General features: G+C 34.9%; 2 protein-coding genes across 5 annotated transcripts in view; one reads left to right on the top strand and one right to left on the bottom strand.

Moving 5' to 3' along the window:
• Window positions 1-13,907, bottom strand: part of CNRIP1 (cannabinoid receptor interacting protein 1) — a 1,091,934-nt gene that overhangs the window by 232,455 nt on the left and 845,572 nt on the right. The window lies entirely within an intron of this gene.
• APLF (aprataxin and PNKP like factor) overlaps window positions 1-13,907 on the top strand; it is a 96,651-nt gene that overhangs the window by 75,500 nt on the left and 7,244 nt on the right. For both annotated transcript variants that reach the window (XM_050754452.1, XM_050754453.1), the window contains exon 9: window positions 11,058-11,104. In XM_050754452.1, coding sequence (XP_050610409.1) covers window positions 11,058-11,104 — 47 coding nt within the window. The remainder of the gene's footprint in view (window positions 1-11,057; window positions 11,105-13,907) is intronic.

Raw genomic sequence — 13,907 nt, 5'->3', positions numbered from 1 at the left:
ATTAGGTGCAGTGTATACTGCTCGGGTGATGGGTGCACCAAAATCTCACAAATCACCGGTAAAGAACCTACTCATGTAGCCAAATACCACCTGTTCCCCAATAACCTATGGACATAAAAAAATTTAATAAAAAAGAAGATCTTGCCTGTCAACTAATTTATTCTTTTTGTGCTGTCCACTGCTGTTTATCAAAGACTCACTCAATTTAATGGATGTCATTAGTTTAAGGCACTTGTCTGAATTAGAACATTGGATACTTAATGTCCAGTGATTGCTGTTCCTACCTCTGACTCATTCAGTTCCTCTGATGAATAATAGGATTTTATGCAGTGCGTATTCCTGTTCTTACTTGTTGCAGAAAGCACTTATCTTAGAATATAAACAGATATGAATGGAGTCTATTTTCAGCCAACTTGGTGTAAGAATGTAAAGTCACACTCGTGTACATTGCCTTGGATTACAAAACCTTAGGCTGCCATGTGTCATGCAGATGAAAATGTCGGTGTCTTGATGTCTTTCAGAAGCTAGTGTCATTTTTTAAATTATAATGTTTTCTGAGAGGGAAGGCCTTAGGAGGTGTGTCAGTTATCAACTGTAAGTGCTCTCAGTGTAATATTGAATCTGCAACATGGCCTGTGTATGTGAAAGAACACAATGTTTTACCACAAGCACAATATCATTTTCTCAAGACATATAGGTGATAGTGAGTAAATTAATAATTTTTTATTTGCTGATCCTAGTATGATCTAAAATTTTTTACTAGTTCCTCTTCTATTTTTGAAAAGTGTTCCAAGTCGTCATAAGGTTATCTTAATTGACAGAAAGTACAATCTGTCCTTGGTGTCTGCAGGGGATTGGTTCCAGGACCCCAGGGCATACCAAAATCTGGGGATGCTCAAGTCCCTTATGTACAATAGTATAGTATTTGCATATATCCTACACACATCCTTCTATGCACTTTAAATCATCTCTAGATTCCTTAAAATACCTAATAAAATGTAAATACTATGTAAATCGTTATTGTACTATACTGTTTAGGGAATGATGACAAGAAACAAAAGTCTATACATGTCGAGTAAGGATGCAATCATTGTAGGCCTAACTACATTTTCAATCTGCAGTTGGTTGAATCTGCAGATGCTGAATCCCGCTATGAGGGCTGACTGTATCTGCAGATGTACACTTCAAGCTGCAAGATAATGATTTTTAGAGACCTCTTAACAAAAAATAAGAATGTGTGTTGTTTATTATAAATCCAGATTCTATTTCATGAAGCAAAAATAGATCTTCATAAGGAGACCTCTAGTTGTCAGGTAGTTAAGATTTTCAGAATCAGTCGTGGGATGCTATCAATCTATTTGTAGTTAAGAATAGTCAAAGTTGGCTGGGCATGGTGACTCATGCCTGTAATCCCAGCACTGTGGGAGGCTGAGGCGGGCAAATCACCTGAGGTCAGGAGTTCAAGACCAGCCTGTCCAACATGGTGAAACCCCGTCTCTACTAAAAATTAATTGATGTGGTGATGCACACCTGTAGTCCCAGCTACTCGGGAGGCTGAGGCAGGAGAATCACTTGAACCCAGGAGGTGGAGGTTACAGGGAGCTGAGATCACACCACTGTACTCCAACTTGGGTGACAGAATGAGACTCATCTGGAAAAAAAAAAAAAAAGTATAGTCAAAGTTGACAGCACCTTAATCCATTTTTATAGGTTCTGCATATATAGAAAGTAACTTATCATTTGCCATGCTTACAGTTCTTTAATTGTGTATAAGAATATGATCTTGGAAAAAAAGTATCTTAAATATTAATCACTTGCTACACAGTTTTATATATGACTTGGCTATAATTTTTTTTAAACTTCATTTAGAAATAACAGTAACAACATCAATTATATTCATGTAGGCTTGACAAAATTTACTGGAATGCCTTCTGTGGTTTTGTTTTTCTTTTTCATTTATTTTAATGTGCATTCATTTTCATAATAATAAATTTGTTCTTTGTTATATTTACTGTTAATTACACATAGATAAAAATTTTCAGAGTTCTTTTGGCATACATAGTAAATTGTAGTGATTATCAGGTAACAAATGAGTACTTTTTACTATTTTATGCTGGTTTACTTGATTTTTATTTAATAAAGACTGTATTTAAACATTTTCCTTTTTCTTCTGAATTTTGAGACCTAGATATGTGATAATAATGGGATTTATGGTTTTGCTTTGGGTTTTAAAATACATACTGAATTTCAAAAATGCAAGATAAACTAGTTTGTTTTGATGGGACAAAAATATAGTATGTTCATGTCTTCAGTGGGTAAATATTGAGCATCTAAAGTGTTCTAGTCACTGATCTAGGAGCTGATGTAAAACAGTTCTTTTTTTTTTTCTCTTCAGCTTTTATTTTGAGTTCTGGGGTACATGTGCAGGATGCACAGCTTTGTTACATAGGTAAACATTTACCACGATGGGTTGCTGCACAGATCAACCCGTCACCTAGGTATTAAGCACAGCATCCATTAGCTATTCTTCCTGATGCTCTCCCTCCGCCTATGCCCCCACCACCCACCACCCACCACCGACGGGACCCAGTGTGTGTTGTTCCACCCAGTGTGTCCATGCGTTCTCATTGTTCAGCTCCCACTTGTGAGTGAGAACATATGGTGTTTGGCTTTTAAACAGTTCTTTAGGTTCATTTACAATCATGGTGTTAAGTTAGCAAATCTTTGGAAGTAAATACAACTAAAAACTATTACTCTGTTGTTGCTACCACTGTCTAGTTAATCTTTAGGTACTCCTTTATGACAAAGTGATAAAGTGTTTTTAAATGAGCAGACTTAGGTTCTAGTTATGGTTATGCTAATTCTGTAGCATGACTTTGCATCAGCTAGTTGATTTTCCTGGGTTTCAGTTTCTTGTGAAAACATGAAAAATACAGAGGTAGATTGCTTGTGCTCTGGGGGTCTTCAATTCACTATGGAGAAATCTAGAGCAGAGAGCAGTAGCTTCATATTCATAAAGTCAGCTCAGTTATGTGCGTGGCTACCCTTCCTTAGCCTTCTTTTCTGTCTCCTCTTTTTCTTCCGTACTTGTAAATATTACAGAGCCACAGGGCTCAGTTCTCAGATGTCTTCCTTTCTGTTCTTATTTCTTAGGTGAGCTAATTCAATTTAATGGTTCAGATTCATATGTTTAAATGCCTCCACTTTCTATAATAGGTAGATCAAACTTACCACCTCTAAGTCAGAACTCTTGATTTTTATCATGAAAACAACTCTTTTGCAAGTGTTCTTTACCTCTGTAAATGACTCCACCATTCACATAGTACTCAGGTGCTTCAGCAAGAAGCACCTTTGACTCTTCTCTTTCCTTCGCATCACTCAGTCAATCTATCAGCAGCCCTTGCCATTTTAACCTTTGAAATATAATAGGAGCCTGCTCATTTCTTAGGTCTCTACCTTCACCCTCTACCACCCCAGTCATAACCACCATCCTCTCTTGCCTGGAATACTGCAGTAGTTTCCCAACGTCCCTGTTTTCTCTTTTGTCCTCATGTAGTTCATTCTCCTCATAGCAACCGGAGCAATTCTTTAAAGATAAGTCGTTTCATGTTATCTTCTTACTCGTAACTTTCCAGTGGCTTCCTATAACAAACTTTATCATGGCTTACAAGTTCTCTGACTTCATTTCCTACTATTTTCCTTTTTACTCATTCCCCTTGAAGTGTATCAGTCTTCATTATGTTTTTGTGTTTTACCCAATATCCTAGCTTGTTTTCACATCAGGGCCTTAACAAATGTAAGGACATTTGCTATTTCCTCTTCCTGAAGTGTTCTTCCTTCAGATATGTATGTGATATACTTCCTCAGAAATGCCGTCTCTGACCTCTCTACCTATACGTTCAGTCACTCTCTATGTCCCTCTCTTTATTTTTCTTCATAGCAATCACTTCCTGAAATTATAAATACATATTTGTTTCCTGTCTTATCCACCAGCATATAAACCCCGTGAAAGCAGAGACTCTCTGCTTGTTTACAACTAACTGAGTCTCTGGAACCTAGAACAGCGCTTGGCATATAGTAGGTATTCAGTGAATTTTTATTGTTAGAGTGAAATGGATGGCAATAGGACTGTTTTATTTATTTCTGTTTAAACATTGTTTGTAGGAGCATCATCAGGCAATATTAGAAAGGGCCAAATTTTCCATTGGTTCATTATAATTACAAGGATTTATAACTTTGTCATAATGTAAAAATTTATAAACCACTATGTCCTTACAGTATTTAAATATGCTGTTATCTAAATTTTTGTTACTTAGGCACCTACATCATTAAAATCAGAATAATGTTTTTGAAAACATATTTTAAAATATAACAGCTCACAAAAATCTGATGTAGTTATGGTTGTATAGCTTTATGTTTAGATCTCAAACTGTTAATAATTAACAACAATGAAAAAAACAAAAAGGACTTTGAGACAGACTGAATTACAGAAAATGCCATTTGAGAAAAAGGTTGATGTAAATCTTTTATGAATGAGCTCTGATTAAGTAATCCCCTTCATTGTTAGGAAAAAGATCTTGTGGAATTTGGCATTGCCTTTGAAAGTTCAAATGCTCATATTCCCCTGAAGAGCTGTACAGAGTTGCCATTTAGCTTTGACTTAGGGTTACATGCAAAAGGTATTTTGCCTTGTTATGAAATAACTGACTTTTGAAAATGGAATATGCATAGATGGATGTTAGAAAATATTATATAAATGTGTGAGATATGACAGGGAAAATATTCAACAGGAATTTTATATATTATTGAAGGAAAAATTCAGCTATTTAATATTAATTGACAGTGATTTTTACTAGCACATAGGATTTCTAGCCATTGTTGGATATCTTAAAATTGATTTTTATGTCTATCTGAATAACTGATATCTCTAAAATGCTTAATAGCATACAGATTTTTATACACACTACTTTAACCCTTGGAACAATCTTATTTGAGGTAGACAGTGTTATCCCTCCTTTTCAGATGAGGAAAGAGAGTTGGTTCAAAGGAGTTGCCCTAACTTGTACAACAATAAATTGTAGAATTTGAATTAGGCTCAGCTCTTCTGATCCTAAAATCTGAGCTCCTTCCACAACAAAATGCTGGTGATCCAAAGTTTAAATTGCCAGATGAGAACAGGCCCAAGACACTGGGGCATCTATGTCTTCAGCATTCGTGAAGGACTCCTGGTGTTTCTGATTGACCTGAGTGATTGATTGACTAGAGCTAAGTGTCTTACAATGCTGAGCAGTCTGTATCTCAGGAATCTGATTGCAATAGAGTCAGATTAATATGAGTGTCATATTTTCATTGTTTCCTGAGGAAGTAATATGCAGTGTTAATGGCAGGAAGTTCTGACATATTTTAGTCTTGGGTTTGTGTAACACGATTCAATGAGTACTTTGATTGTTAACTTTATAGGTGTGAGTGCAGAGAAATTTCAGCACATTGACAGTATATTTAACCTAATGAGAATAACCATTCTCTGGAATATATCCCACAGAAAAACTGTTTTTCAAAGGGTAGCTTTCTGAAAATCATTAAAATCTATAGATTAGGGTTTACTAAAAATAAAAAATTATAAGTGTTAGCATTAACTCGAGAAAGTTTTAGTCCAGAAATTATTAGAAACTGTTTTTTGTACTCCAACCAATGAGCGTTTTAAACTTCTGGTTTGTGTTGCAAATGATGGAATCCATGTAAGTGTCCATCAGTGGATGAAGGGGTAAAAAAAAATGTGGTATATATACACAATGGAATATAATTCAGCCTTTAAAAAGATGGAAATGATATCGTTTGTGATAAGGTAGATGAACCTAGAGAACATTATGTTAAGTGAAATATGCCAGGCACAGAAAGGCAAATACCACATGGTATCACTTATATGTAGAATCTAAGAACTTCCCATGCATAGAAGAGGAATGGTGGTTACTATAGGCTGGGAGGAGGGATGGGTTGGAGAGGTATTGGTCAAAGGATATAAAACTCATTTTGAAAACTCATGTGTAAGATTATTTTAAAACATTTTTTGAAGGAAAAAGGTTGATTATATTCTAGTAGATGGATTGATCTGTGAAAACTATAATTGAAAACCAGCTGGAGAGACGTACATTTGTAGGTGCTATGAAAGACATTAAAAAGTTTAAGAAAAATCTCATGCCCTCCAGCTGCTCATGTGACAGATGATAGAGATAATGCATACATGTACAAGTGTGTGTTTGTGTGTGTGCTGAAAATTTAGATGACAGGACAAGAAATGGCATGGTAGGTACGAAGTGGTAAACATAGACAATACATTCTGGAGCTATTTCCCAGTGATTACCAAAGTTACTTTCATGAAGGAGACACGATTTGAACTTAGGTAGTAGTACAGAGTCAGAATATACTTGGCAAAAAGAGCTATGAACAAGTTCCTAAAAATGGGGAAAAAATCACAAAGTACTCCCCTAGAGTAGAAACAAAAGATTGAGCTGCTAATAAAGGTTGGCACTGAGATTATGAAGGACCTTGAAGGAAAAGATAATTTAAGAAATTTAACTTTCAGAAGACTCAATTTATCATTTCAATTTTTATGTAAACTAAACATATCTAAAATTTGTTTTTGAGTGTGTGATTTTGTGTGTGATAAACTATCTTTTCTGTTTGGGCTCATTTTCTTATTAAAGTCCATCTATTCTGTGAGTTGTATTTATCATCAAAGAGAATAAATACCCCAACAGCAAATTTTTGAGCCTGTCATAGATATTCTTTTCCTTCAGTTTCGGTGAAATAGCTGGCAACGTTTTATTGATACTATTTCTTTTGCTTTAGGTTGGAAGTTCATTGTCCAGTTGAAAAACACCAACTCAGCTAGTTTCTTTGGTCTGCATTATAGTCTTTTACCTGTCTTTTTATGAAAAGAGCAAGTTCTAGGAAAAGATGGAAGATTCTCAAAGAAGCAATTTTCCCCTTCTAAGGCAAATGAAAACCTGTACATGTACCTGAAAATTTTTTCCTATTTTTAAAATATAAAATTTCACATTACATTTTCTGCTCTTCCTGTTTGGAATGACTAAATGTAACACTTCTTTCATAGTTTTTTGTTCACTTATTCTGAAATGGCTTGCCTTTTCCTAAGTAGTGTGTGAGGTTGGCGGATGTAGATGGTGCATACGAGTGCAACTGTAAATGTTTTCCAAGGTAATAGAGAATGAGGAACTACCTTCTGAAACTTTAAGTTGAACCCCAGTCCCCCACTTTGTGATACTCTGTCTTCACTCTCTCTTTTTAAAAAGTTACTCTCCTTTTTAATCTTTCTAGCCTGACAACTGATATCAGCAGTTGTTTAATTGGTATTTGGTGCTTAAACCATAGTTGAGTCTCTTAACTCCTTAGGTTTCATTACTGTACTTTATTTAAAAAGCCTGACATTTAGTTACTTGAGCATTTCTAAAGCAGCTTTTGAAGTAGCAAACAATTAAGACTATATTTAACTTTTCAGTTATCCTACTTAACTGTTAAGGGCAAAGCAGGAAAAGACAACTGCTTGGTACCTGAAGCAAACATTAAAAGAAGGAGGAAAAGCCTTACTCTGAAATGATTGTAGATAGATAATAACAGTAAGGCAGCCATATATAATGTTAACACTTGAAAAATCTTGATGAAGTTTTGATGAATTTCAGTGTACTAGTCTTGGTTGCTTTTTAAAGTAGGTATGACATTTTTTCAAAATAACATGTTACTGGAAATAATCTCAAATGACTAGTAACCATTTTTTCTAAAGTAAAGATGAAAAATATCTTTGGTATTAATGTTTCCCATTTTTATCTTTCCCCATTCCTGATGCCCAGCATTAATTATACTTTAATAAAGACTGGATTTAATTAAGTCAGTGGCCTGCACCAGCATGGTCAGTGTAGGAAAGATCTTCCCACAAATCATCACCATAGCTTTGTTCATTTGCAGCTGTCTTCACAACTAAGTTGTCCAGCTTAATTTTTTCAAGTTTAAATTTCGTTTTCATCAAAAGGTCAAATTTGGGTTAATTATGCTAAACACACAATCTTGTATAGAATCTTTTTTCCACTTTTCAAAACTGTTGAATTAGGACCTTAATTAACTGTGGAGTTACACTTTTGCACTGTGTTTAATGCTCGCATTGTTGGAAAAGTTACCAGAAAGAAGAGAGATTAGGAATGAGTGTCACACTGACACAAGGCCTGGCATGTAATAAGTATTCTGTAACTGTTTCTTGAACTAATAATGAAGGCATCAAAGGCTGACATTATTTACCACCTACCAAGCCCTTAGATTAAAGACCATTGTGCATTATCTCATGAATCCTCACAACAGCTTCATGTGAGTATGGGTTCTGTTGTTATCCCCCTTTTACAAATGGGAAAACTGAAGCTCAGACAGCATGCAGGAAGGTGGCTGAGTTAGGATTCTAATGGGGTCTTTCTGACTATAGTCACTAACCTCACACTTTCAATCATAGCATTTCTACCTATAGAATGTTTTACTTCATTTGAGAGTCACTTCATAAGAAAGAGGGTGTTTAGTTGTTGGTTTGGGGAGCATTAATTGTAATTAATCTTGGCTGAGAAGAGAGGATCTCCCTTTTCTTGGTTTTTGAATTGAAACTGTTGTCCAATATGATAGCCACTAGCCACATGTGGCTATTTACATTTAAATATGAATTAACTAAATACAATTTAAAATTCATTTTCTCAGCTTTATTACCCATATTTCAAGTGTTCAGCAGTCACATACAGTTAGTGGCTTTATTGGACAACACAGAGCAATTTCCCTCATTACAAAAAGTTCTCTGTTGGATAGCATTACAGAGGCTCCAGGGTTATCAGTTGAAACTCTTCAAAGTAATACTACTTAAAACCTATCTTGGAAAATAGATTTCATGATTATTACAGCTCTCAAAAGCAGTACCACTGTATATTTCTTGGGTTTTATAAATTAATTTAAATTTGTATATTTGTAATTACTTCCTAATACCCAACAACTTATGATGGGGGGACAGGAAATTAGGATGGGCTGAGTGACCCATACCTGCAGTCCCAGCTGTGCGCAAGAGGCTGAGGTGGGAGGATCACCTGAGCTCAGGAGTTTGAGGCTGCAGTGAGCTATGATTGTGCCCTGCAGTCTAGCCGGGGTAACAGAGTGAGACCTGTCTCTAAGATAGATGGATGGATAGATAGATAGATAGATAGATAGATAGATAGATAGATAGATAGATGGATAGGATAGATAGACAGACAGACAGACAGACAAAGGAAGTTAATATTTGGAGCAAATATAATAGGCAGTGCTGGAAACAAGACACATATTTTTCAAGCAGATGGTTCTATGGTGTTAGAAATTATTTTACTTTGTTTACTAATATCACAATAGTGTCGAAGGCACAGAGGAAATACAATATTTTTAAAGTATAATTTTTATTATGAAATATTTTAAACACACTATACTTTTTTAAATGGTGAAAAAGAGCAGTTGGATAAATTTTTTTACAATAGACTCATAAAGGAATTTATAAGTGGAACATTTAATCACCTGATTATTTCAGAGATATTTTAAGAATGTAGTCCACAATTTTGCCTGGACGTCTGTCTTAATATGGTCATCACCCAAGTTGGAAAGCACAAACCCTGGGCATGAACTTCATCTCCTTAGGCTCACATTGCTCATCGGTCACCTGGAGGAGGCAGAGTATCTGCTCTGAGATCATTCCTAGGACATATTTACATCCTATGACTCAGACTAGGTTCAGGGCTAGAGATCCACTTCCTGAGACTGGCCATTTTTCTCCATTGCAGTAGATGTGGAATTACAGGGTTGAATGGGAGGATTTATAGAAAAATTTAAAGTCATATTTTACCTGTTATATAATTTTTTTAAAAATTGCCTTACTTGTCCTATGAAAAGATTTAAAAAATGAAGAACAAATGTTATTTCGCCTGAGAAAGGGAAGATTTAAGGCTTAACTTAGTTCCTGTGCCCTAAAAGATATATTATAAGGAATATTTCCTATCTTCACAGAAGGTGTTATTATTATTCAGTGAAAAAAATGCTTGTTTAATGTCTGCCTTGCTCCTGCCCCCAGACTCTGTCTCCTTAGGGGCAAGAATGTGTATCTGGTTAAATATTTTATCCTCAGTGCCTGCTTAGAGCCAGAATATAGTGAAACATTCAGCCAATATTTGCTGAATGAACAAATGAACATTTGTCATGTAAAAATAATAACTCCTGACACAGGTATATTTGAAAGTTGTCACCTCAGCACATATCTGTTGTTAGTGTACCCCAGCTCTGCTTCGTCAGTTCCCTAAGAAAGGGGTACCAGACAGTTTGGTCATGATGAACCCGTTGCCTTGGATTTTACTGCTGGGACATTTGGAGAATGTCTTGTACATGTAGGGTACCCAAACATTTGTTTAACAAAATAATAGAAGGGGCCATAAGTATGTGTAATCAAAAATAGATCTTCAAACACTAATTTTTGTTTGACTTCAGAGTATGTTATCTGAATTTATCAACAAAATTAACTTTTGTGTTTTTTTCATAACAAGTGATTGGTGTTCTTTTGAAAGAATACTGCTTTCTTTAGATTCCAGAAGAGCCTTAGAAATTTTTAATACTGTATGCTGTGTGCACATACATACTTATATACATGTTTGATATTTGTGTCATGAGTTTTGGATTCTATATTTTAATATATGTGATACATGACAGTTTAGAAATATATATTTTGGAAATACATATTTTGTCTTTTCCATCTTTCTAGAGTATAAGTTCTTGAGGTAAGAACTTTGTCTTCTTCATCACTCTATCTTTGCATCTAGAAATGTGCCTGGCGTGGAGTAGGCACACAGGAAATATTGTAATTAAACAACAAATGCTTTTTCATAAGAGGTCTATTGGATCCTAAGTTTGTTTGTAAGTTAGTCAGTGTTCTAGTTTAGTGTAAATAGTCATCAATTTTAGTAATTGGAAGACTAGCTCTTATTTTTGCATTCTTCTTTCAGGAAGAATCCTCAGCACAAGATAGAATATAGACATAGTACACTTCCAGGTAAGTAATTTTACTTCAGGAAATTCAAAATGAAACCTTTAAGTGATTCTCCTGTTAAACCTAGATAGTTTCCAGTTATTATGAAAATATTTTAAAATCTCTGCTTCTGTGAATTTGTTGAATTGCTGATTTTAATGATTTTTCTTAAAAAAAAAAAAACGAACAGAAAAAACAACTGCAACCCTTTTATATAGCAAATGCTTTCCCCATTGTCCACAATATATATTTACCTTGTATCTCTTAGGATTCTTTTGTTTGCAAGTACCTGAAAACAAAATCTTAAACTGGCCTAAATGATAATTGACTTCTATAACTAAAACATCCAGAGCTAGGGCTGGATTTATATAAGCTATATTGCTTTGGCTCATTAATAATGTCAATAGTGTCCCCCAGGACCCAAATGTTTTCCTTCATTCTGTCTTTAGAGGGGTCATTATCATCCTAAGGCTGGCTCCTCTTCCAGTGAGGGACTTTATGTATCCTTATTCAGCTGGGACGATAATCACCTGTAAAGAGCATAAACAACTTTGACCCTCATGATTCCAGGGAAAAATCAGAAAATTCACTTTTTATTACTGGATTAGATCACATTCTTAACCTTGATCCAATCACCATGGCCACTGATTAGTTTGTGCCACTCCTGAAACCAGAGTGGAGTCACTTTCATCAGAACCACAGCCATCTCCAATAAAAGCTAGAGCTTTGAGGAAGGGAGGAGGGGGGAGAGACACCAGAGAAGCAACCATCAAATGTCCATCTCTCCTACTTACCTCAATCTGTTTTACCTTCTGTTTCTTATGCTTCTAAACTGTAACATTTTTCTTCTTTAATAAAATCTGGCTTTTTCATATCATTCATATAATACAGAGGCTGATTCACACATAATATTTCTGCTCACAGAGTGAGAAAATAAAATGCATACTATCAAGGCTGTGCTCACTTGATTTATATGGCATACAAACAGCTGACTTGTAATCAAGCAAGTGATGAAAGTAAATGATTTCACTATACGGGAATTCCATTTGATATTTCTTATTGAAACACACTTTAGTGCTTTAGTACTCCAGACATAAAAATATTCCCTTTATCTGAGCTAACATAGTATGGAGGTTACATGTTATATATTATACTTTCTTTACTGTGCTCGTATCTCATGATGTGGCAGTTATGGTAGTTTAAGTGTCTTCCTTTCTAGCAATAATGTAATTGTATTTGATTAAAAGTATATATTGTTCACAAATTGTAGCATTGTCCCATGCAAGAGCATTTGACACCTTTATATAACTTTATAGAAATAGGAAATATTTACCTAAAAACTATGAATACACATCATGTAACGTAGTTAAAAATATCTGAATTTTTGTTGAAAATTTCTTGAAATTATTGAAGTATTTTTTGAATGAAGGACATATTTTAAGACAATTAACTTTTTAAAGAAAAACTTTATTTTATTGAAAAGATCATTTTTAATAGAAGTATATATATTTTAAAGGAATAAGTTTAAGGCTATAAGGGTTTAGTCTTATATTTTTAATGTGCTTTCAGAAGTTGCTATGTGGCAATATAGTCAGAACATCTCTTACCCTACAAAATCTAAAAATTGGGGATTTTGAGTATTTCAAATAGTAAATGTTGAGGTATCATTGTATTTTTCTGATTTAGAGATACCTAATAAAGAATTCTAACATACTTGTTTTTCTTGTATCCCAAATCATTAAGATTTAACAGTACCCTCAAATCTTAATCTCAGCTATGTATTGATTCATTTACTCACACATCCACATATTCATTTGTTGAATGTCTTCCACGTGAGAAAAGCTACAGAGAGATGAGAACCAGCTCATAATTGTGGTTATGGGAACCAGCTCTGGCTCTCCCCACTTGCAGTGAGATGCTCTGAAGTCTCCGGGGAAAGAGAGGGAGTACTTTCTGCTGGGGATTATCAGGTAGACTTGATATGAGAATTTTAAGTAAAAGTTGGCCTTTAAGAGGGTAGGATTTCAATCACTTTTGTTTCTTTGCTGTGTAGGAGGTTGGTATAGGACATCACAGGCAAAGTGAATAATAGATCAATCAAGGACATCAAGGTAGAAGTGTTGTAGTTGGAGTTAGCAAGTGGATCATTTTAACTCATGTGGGAAGTCTCTATAGCTGCTTTGGATGTTGCTAAAAGGGTGTATTGAAGCTAGATTATGGAAACTCTCTACGGCCAGACCAAAGACATGGGCACTTTGGCACATAATGATAAGCCAGTATTTTACCAAAATCAAGCTGGTGATAAACAGTTTGAATTAGAGAGGGGGAAGCCTGGAGATTAGTTAGGTAGAATAAAGGGCTAGAACTAGGGCAGCTGTCATGAACATGGAAAGGTTGGACTGGATATAAGAGGGATTTTTGAAGGATGAATCAAGAGGATTTACCAACTAATCAGTTGACTATGATATGGGGATGAGGTAAATGAAGTCAGGATGACTCAGGATTATAGTACACATTATCAGGAGACTGGACAAGGCACACAATAGAGAATAGGGTGAACTAGGGAGTTTTATTGTTTTTGCTTTCATTTAAACATGTTGAATTTGAGGTGGGTGTATCATAAGAACATATATAACAAGATAATGCAATTATTAATATAGTGCCAACATTAAAATAACTACATTAAACTGTTAGTGTTTAATTTCTGATTTGTAATACCTCTAAAACACTTTTATCTATAGAGTGCTTCTATACATGTAACAGTTTATATAGTGCATTCTGTTTCTTGTAGGTTTGACTCCTGTCATTTGTTAGGTTTCTTGTATAT

The sequence above is a fragment of the Macaca thibetana genome, chromosome 13 (assembly GCF_024542745.1).
Source record: "Macaca thibetana thibetana isolate TM-01 chromosome 13, ASM2454274v1, whole genome shotgun sequence".
NCBI classification, from domain to species: Eukaryota; Metazoa; Chordata; class Mammalia; order Primates; family Cercopithecidae; genus Macaca; species Macaca thibetana.
The sequence above is the reverse complement of the archived record's forward strand: the minus strand, read 5'-3'. Positions and strand labels throughout refer to the sequence as shown.